The sequence below is a fragment of the Squalius cephalus genome (genome assembly GCF_949319135.1).
Source record: "Squalius cephalus genome assembly, chromosome: 4".
NCBI classification, from domain to species: Eukaryota; Metazoa; Chordata; class Actinopteri; order Cypriniformes; family Leuciscidae; genus Squalius; species Squalius cephalus.
This window is the reverse complement of record NC_137125.1, coordinates 48221335-48229037: the sequence shown is the minus strand read 5'-3', so window position 1 is coordinate 48229037 and position 7703 is coordinate 48221335. Positions and strand designations below refer to the sequence as shown.

General features: G+C 35.9%; 1 protein-coding gene across 4 annotated transcripts; it reads right to left on the bottom strand.

Annotated features, from left to right (window-relative positions):
* Nucleotides 1-1228: 1228 nt before the first annotated feature.
* Nucleotides 1229-6654, bottom strand: svopl (SVOP-like). 4 transcript variants are annotated; one of them, XM_079869868.1, is made up of 17 exons: nucleotides 6532-6654; nucleotides 6304-6393; nucleotides 5708-5879; nucleotides 5502-5602; nucleotides 5313-5411; nucleotides 5009-5080; nucleotides 4792-4916; nucleotides 4377-4440; nucleotides 4150-4275; nucleotides 3926-4054; nucleotides 3654-3727; nucleotides 3307-3503; nucleotides 3106-3217; nucleotides 2116-2197; nucleotides 1770-1859; nucleotides 1545-1658; nucleotides 1229-1435 (listed from the first exon to the last, which is right to left on the bottom strand). In XM_079869868.1, exons 3-17 carry the CDS (start codon nucleotides 5838-5840, stop codon nucleotides 1424-1426), a joined length of 1530 nt encoding a protein of 509 aa, XP_079725994.1. In that variant the 5' UTR covers nucleotides 5841-5879; nucleotides 6304-6393; nucleotides 6532-6654; the 3' UTR covers nucleotides 1229-1423. The 4 variants fall into 4 exon arrangements, with proteins under 4 accessions (XP_079725994.1, XP_079725995.1, XP_079725996.1 ...); XM_079869869.1 differs by having other exon boundaries at nucleotides 1231-1435; nucleotides 6304-6412; nucleotides 6532-6627; XM_079869870.1 differs by lacking the exon at nucleotides 6304-6393 and having other exon boundaries at nucleotides 1231-1435; nucleotides 6532-6627.
* Nucleotides 6655-7703: the final 1049 nt, after the last annotated feature.

Here is a 7703-nt window from a genome sequence, read left to right as displayed (position 1 = left end):
GACGGGGTCCATGGAAAAGTCAAGAGAAACACTGTAAAAAAAATTATTTACAAAAAATAAAATTATATATATATATATATATATATATATATATGTGTGTGTGTGTGTGTGTGTGTGTGTGTGTGTATATATATATATTATTAAAATAAATAAGTAAATAAATATATTAGATTAAGACAATAAAAACATTAAAAATGTGATCAAAAACAGTGATCTATCCTAGATTACAATAGATTAAAATAAAAACGGACTAATATAAATAAATACAAATTAGATTAAATTTAAATAAATAAATAATGAATTTAACAAAATACATAAATAAGGCTATACAGGCCTAACAATAGCACATTACTATAGTTAGTAGAAAAAGAAAGAGCCTAGAAACTCATTTTAGATGTATTCAGGATGATCATATTTGGGGGTCCGTGGCATCTGAAAGATTGGATATCCCTCAACCAAATTACTAATGAAAATATGGTCATTAACGAAGGTTAATACTGTGTTGAAGAGAATATTATGAGGGAAAACAACGTACGATATTAAAATGCAGAATCCCTCGTTGAGCTGAAGTGTCTGCTAGTAGGTTAGTTAACTCACCCAAACTCTACCTACACGATATCCTGTTTACACAATGCAAACGTATTACGGCCAGACTAACGACAAGCGCGCAAATGTAAACTTACTAGTTAGCCTACGCTAAAAAAAAGTTAGCTCGTAGGCTAGTCAGAATGCGTAAATCGCGTTGTGAACGCGCGCTTGTCGTAACAACTCACAGAACACGGACAATGAATAAATGAAGCACAAATCATTTATAATGTTGTATTTCGATTATGTACTTATTATTTCCGGGGCATAGTTTTCACAGCATGAACTGTTTTTTGATAAATGCTGATAATGTTGTTTTAGTGGACTAATGAATGCCATTTTAGTAAATCTGACTATAAATGAATGAAAAGGGCATAAAAATACTGACTAAACATAAAGAATATTTTTGTCAAAAGACAAGAATTATGACCAAAACAAAACAAACCCTCTGCTACTGTACTCCTGAATGAATGAATACATTTTAGCATACGGCTTAGACGATCCATACGCTTACGGAAAAATGGACAAAAAATATTGATGATTTATCTTGTTTGCAAGAGCTAGAATGTTTTGTCCAATAAAATGCGCACTAATATGAGATTTCCCCCTAATATTACCAATCAGTGACTAGCAATAGCAAATCATGGGTTTGCCAGGCTTTAATATTCCAACTTGTTAACACAGGAAAAGGGTTTTTAACAGATTTTGCCATTATTATTCTTGAAGAACACAACACAGGCAACAAAATTAATTACAAAACGGTTTCAGCTTTAATATGAGATCATGTTTTGTTACAAAAGTGATATTGTCCTTCATCTCCATTGAGGTGTTGGCTATTTCAGCCATGTTGCTGAAATAGAGGGGAAAAAACTAAATTGTTAAACTGTAAGGAAGATAAACACAATCATCTTAGTTTGACCTCAGTAAAAAGTTGCTTTGAGAGTTGTGAAGATGCTTACCAGTAATGCTCGTCCTCTGGTCTCAATGGGCATAAAGGCCACTCCTATCGCACAAATCACACACGCTATGGCGAACGGTGACAGGGCCAAAATCACAGACCTAGACATCAACACCTATGACACGTGCAAACAGTGTTATCTTTGTGTAAATCAATAGCGGTAAACACAAAACTCAGATATTTATTTAGATGAACACACACATGCAAAGTCAAACACATAGAGCACCTGTGCAATGAAAGGTGCGATCATTCCCCCAACTCGACTGAAGGATGTGCAAAAGCCCATTCCGATTGAGCGCACGGATGTGGGATAAACCTGCAAACGCACACCAATCATTCGGCTTTAACTTAAATGCAATATTAACTCTTCCTTTAAAGGTTAAGTTCACACAGAAATATAAATTCTGTCAACAAGTAGGCTACTCATCCTCATGTCATTCCAAATCCATAAGACTCTTATGGGTTTGGAACGACATGAGGGTTAATAAATTGATGACAATATTTTCATTTTTGGGTGAATTATTCCTTTAAGATATCAAGAGGAAGTGGAGTGTTCATGTGTTTGGTCTCACCTCTGCTGTGTAAATATAGACCACATTAAAATTCATGGAAACCATAGAGCGCAGAAGGAAGAGCAGTACAGTGAAACCAAACCTGCACAGGGACAGACACATAATTCAGTCATCTACTTCAGCTGCACTTCTAACACATGACCACAAGAGGACCACGAATTGTTTGAGCACCCCTATTGTAAGTAAACGGCTGTGTGCAGAATAGCATACTGCTTTCTGCAGTATAGTTTAAGTACACTGTTCAAAGCATGTATAGAATACGTAAAACAGATGGTACTATAATTAATTGCTAAAGCAATAATAATATCAGTATGTACTTAAAAGCAGGTACAAAATATAATTCAACATTAAGTGAACATACTTCATTAGAATTACATAAATGCACCGTAAATAATAAACATTGTGATGTAAAGTATGACCAATGAAAAGCAGTGTTATTTTAGTATCATTCATATATTATTAGTTTTTATTTTGATATTTTCCTTTTTCATAACATTTTTTTTACACATTTAATTTTTTTTGTTAACATTTATTTATTTACATAAAATATAATTTAAAATGTAATATAAAATAATAATAGTATAAAAATGTAATTTTTAGCATTTTATTTGTACTTTATTTAGAATTTTAATATCGGTCATTATCGGTTATCTGCCGTAAATTGAAAATAATTATCGGCTTATTGGTTTTGTCTTGAATTTTTAATATCAGTGTATCCTTACTATATGATCTACATATTACTCCTGAGTTGTTGAAAATTATATTAGGCATTATAAAATGATTTACACTGATTAGAGATAAAAAAAAAAATTTTTCAATATTTTATTTAAGTTAACGTTTATTTTATGTTACATTTATGCATTTGGTAGACGCTTTTATCCAGAATGATTTATATTATATTCAAATGCTATTTCAATGAACAAAAATGCTTTTTATGGTTTTAATTTTAATTTCAAATCATTTTAGAGAACAAGAGAACAATATACTCACATTGTTGTGCAAACATTAACAAGCATGAAAAAGACGGCACACAACACCAGCAGTATGGCCATGCTGGGCTTCCGTCCGAATACATTTAACAAGGCGATATTGAGGGGGATGACTGCAGAGGAAACACACACATCAGCTTTTAACATTCAACTAAGCGGAGTATGTGAAACTGGGGTGAGTGAGAGGTCAAAGGTCACTCACGTGCCACCTCGCCCAAACAGCTGATGAGGAGGGTCTGGTAATCAGCCATGTTGAAGGGGATGCAGTAACACAGCGCCTCCTCCTGTTTGTGTTTGATCTGGTGCTCTGGGTCGGCATCTGTCACACATAGAAGGTTCTTCTCCAGTAACTCAGAGCTGCTCAGGACGGAGCCGTAATAGATGAAGGAAGCCACAAACCTGTGGATAAACAATGCAATACATCACACATTTAGCATACAAAAACTACACAGGAACTGAAAAGTGTATTTGCTGATTAGATTACACACACAAAGACGCACGCGCACACATGCACACACATTAACCAAAGGGAAAAGTGTTAGACATTACCATGAGTACCACAACAAAAGTGATGTTCTTCTATAAGCCGGGCTGATCAGAGTGAATGCATTTCCTCTTTCTGTCTGAATACAAACAGTTCTGTCAGTTTACACTTAAATAAAAGCTTAAATTAATCAGTATACTGTATTTCCTAACTGTTCAAAAGTACCTATTATCTGAAACTTTTAATATATTTTTGAATCCAGGCGTCATTTAATTGATTTCATACACACTCTGTCATAAAGGACTCAGATAGAGAAAAAGGAACTTCTCATACATACCACTTCAGGTTCCCGTAGTTCTCCTTCCGGTAGGGAGACGCCATTCATCCTGGCGATCCAATTAAGTGTAGACATTGCTCCTTTTATGTTACCTGCCGAGACCTGGAACCGTGCAGACTCGGGAATAAACTAAGACGGAGGAAAAGAGTGAGCGAGTCAGTTAAAAACGAACATCTACTTCCATTTCCTTCAGCATATTTCAACGGCATTTAGACAAAACTCACCAAGAAGAGGCCAAGGAGTATGATGCTGGGAATGATGGAGAAACGGATCATCCAACGCCAGCCCATCGTGGGCACCACCGTCATCCCGAGAACGATGATAAGCATAGATCCCAGCATCCAGAAGACCTGTCCACCAACACAGGTAAGGTCAGTATTGGAGGTTGGAGGTTGGAGGTGCTATAGAAAAATAAAGTTATTATTATTATAATTTTGCATTTGGCACTCACTGAGGCAAGAGGCAGCAGGAATGCTCTGTGTTTAGCCGGGATGAATTCGGTCTTCAAAATAAACCTTTAAAAAAAGAAAATAGCAGAGAGTTTTGAAGAGTTAGTCAATGCATTTGAATTATTATTTTGATGTATTCTGGAAAATCAAGGTTCAAGGTTTAAAACATATTTTGAATCAAAAATGAATCATTCAAACATAAATTACTCAGAAGAATAATGTTCTCACAAAATGAACATTTCTATGGCTCACAAGTAAGTCGTTGTCTAACAAAGAGACATTTTTGAAATATTTTTCAGCAAAGAATTTCTTGAAAAATGTATATTTCCAGAACAGAAAAACACTATTTAAATAAAATTCCTTGACATTTCCAGGTTTGTATGTATTGAAAGTATGTGATGTTTAGCATAATCTCACCCTTGAGATGTGGCTGCAACACCACAGCCCACCATACAGCGCAGGAAGATGAACCAGCCGTACGATGGAGAGAATGAAGTGAGCAGAGAAAAATATGATGCCCATATAAAGCCACCAAACACCACCTGTGCACACAAACACATGATTTTCCCTTAAATCTAATTTACAATAAAATCACAATATACCACGTTATGGATTAAACGAAATATCGTCTGACCTTCCAGCGTCCATATTTGTCGGCAACATAGCCACAGAGGACCCCAAATACCATAAAACCCAGGAACACCATCTAAGAACAAAATATAAGTCCTTTAATGATGATATTTTCATGAAAGATGATAAACCTGGGATAGAAGGAAGTATTTTAGCATTAAATAATTTATATCCCCTATAAATAGATACAAAAATCTCAACCAAACTCGTCAGATAGACACGTGTGCATCTTGCACTTCAACATTCCATTCCTTTCATACTTCAAAACGCAAACAAAATAAAGCGCTCCGATTGGACGAGCTCCTCACCGTGGAGACAAGAGCCACCTGCCAATCCTCTAGATGCCATTCACAGCGTATCTCAGGAGAAACCACAGCTAACAACATGATCTCCATTGCCTCCACTATCTACACACACACACACACCAGCAATGAAACATGTAAGCAGTAAAGACAGTATGCTGGTTAATGAATTACAGAGACATACACTTGTCTTACATTGGCACTACCCATGATGACAAAAAGCAGAATATGAAAGCGTCCAAAGCCGATAGTCTCCACAGCATCCTCAACGGTGTAGTATTTGGGTTCTGTGTGGGCTACGGAGGTCAAAATCCCACTCGATTAGGTGACTGGAAGCTTCTGGAAGTTCTCTGAGAGTAAACATATCTACTTTAAGTTTTGTTTGTTAGCTTGTTCCTTACCTTTGGCCTCGGCAGGTTCAGCAGGTGTGTTATTGCTGCTACTGGTGTTGATCTCTTCCTCCAGCTCCAATTCCTGAAGATGGATGCCATTGACCAGCTCGGTCTTCATGGAAGACGATCGCTTTAATGCCATCCTCTCTGAAAAGTCGACTTATTTCTTCAATGGCAGGCACTGAAAAGTTTGGATGAAACTTTTTATGTTAACAAGAATAGGCTAAGACCTTAAAGCAACAGAAGAATGCTTAAAAAAACGTATGATGGTATCATACTTTCTGGACATGGTAGCATCGTATTACCGTGATGTTGTTTTTGACATATACCATGATAATACCATGGTTTTAGGGAAATTTACCATGCTTTTGGACATGGTACCATGTTTCTGGACACATATCATGATAATATCAGGTTTTTTGGGGACATAAACAAGTTTTCTAGAACAAGAACCATGGTAATATCATGATATTCTTTTATATACCTTTTGATTATTAAACAAATACCACAAATACCAGTGACAAAAGTACACCACACAGCAGACTAATCTACTTAATACTTAGCCTATATGGCTTTTTTTATGTGAGTATATAATAAATTCTTACTATAACATCGGATGATGAGCTCATCAAACACGATTCTTCGTCATGTCGAAGCTTTTCCCATCCCGATTGACACTTTTTTGATACCGTAGTCTATTTGACAGAGAGGCAGCTGATCAAGAAATTCCCGTATCTTGTGTCAAGACCTTTCCGCGATTTATGCAAATCAGTCTCGCAAAACGCTGATAAAAATGGGTCCAGGAGATTTCTGAACTATAAAATCCTACTTACTTCGCTTGTATAATCCAGATTCTGAACTCTGTAGAAATGTTAAACTCCCAGATGCAGCATCAACCTCTCCCGCAGTATAAACACCCGCATACACCTGCCGACAGGTAAACAACGTCACAACCTTCAGCGTGGAGGTTCTGCTTAACTTTTAAAGGGACATGACTCAGTTTTTCTTTAGAAAAATGACGCCCAATATCGTGTTACTTTTCTCTATTTGTAAGTAACTGTGGATTGGATTATGTCGCTGTTTATTGAGTGGACAAACAGGTTTTAGTGTTACTCTCCTGTGTCTGTGTCTGAGTCTGAGTATACTATACTGACCTAAATCTTGTAAACAAAGCTGTGGGCATTGACATGTTTGTAGTGTGCATATAGCCTACATTCTCGCCAAAGGATAATAGCCTAATTGCAATTCTACGGACCTGTTAGGCAAGAGACGCGAGTAATGTTACAAGGTTTCAGCCGAAGAGGGCGCGACTAAAACATCCTGATCGGCCACATTGAGTAACTGCTGTAACGAGGGATGGGCGATTCGTGAATAGGCCTATATCATGTTTATGAATAGAATCTTTTCAACGAATCCGTTCAGCCTGTTTACAAAATGTCCAATCGACTTCACTATATTTATGTAGTTAAGTCGATGAAAGCGTACTTCAAAATAGTTGATACATACTGAATAGATGTTTATTTGAAAAAGTGTTAAATTAAATGTATGTGGATAGGCTACAGAGAGTAAATAAATTGTGTAAATTCTTTACATGTTTACATTTCAGAATTAGGCCTATTTTATTTTATACCATGCTATTTTTATTGAAGCCATATCTGAATCTTGAACTATGATCTTCTTCCAGTATAGATAGATAGACAGATGGTTACACCTCATTTTAAGGTGTCATTGTTACAGTATAATTATATATTTAAGTACTGAGTAATATTAATTAACTACATGTACTACTATAGGGTTAGGGTAGGATTAGAATATGGTTGAGGGTTAGTTGCATGTAATTATGCATAATTTACTGTTAGTAAGTACATGTAACATATATAACAAGGACTCCATACAATAAAGTGTTAACATTTGTATTATTAATCTTTTCTTTTTAGATTTATGCTGCATTACAGATTGTATTAGATAAATGACCTCTACCCGGTACTGACACAAAAGAGACATC

What these genes read in the sequence shown, in the direction of transcription:
- svopl (XM_079869868.1), bottom strand. Translation starts at nt 5,840, where the DNA reads ATGGCATTAAAGCGATCGTCTTCCATGAAGACCGAGCTGGTCAATGGC. An exon ending in TGAACCTGCCGAGGCCAAAG is followed by an intron (nt 5,603 to 5,707) that starts GTAAGGAACAAG and finishes TGACCTCCGTAG; the next exon opens with CCCACACAGAACCCAAATAC. An exon ending in TCTATATTTACACAGCAGAG is followed by an intron (nt 1,860 to 2,115) that starts GTGAGACCAAAC and finishes GTGCGTTTGCAG; the next exon opens with GTTTATCCCACATCCGTGCG.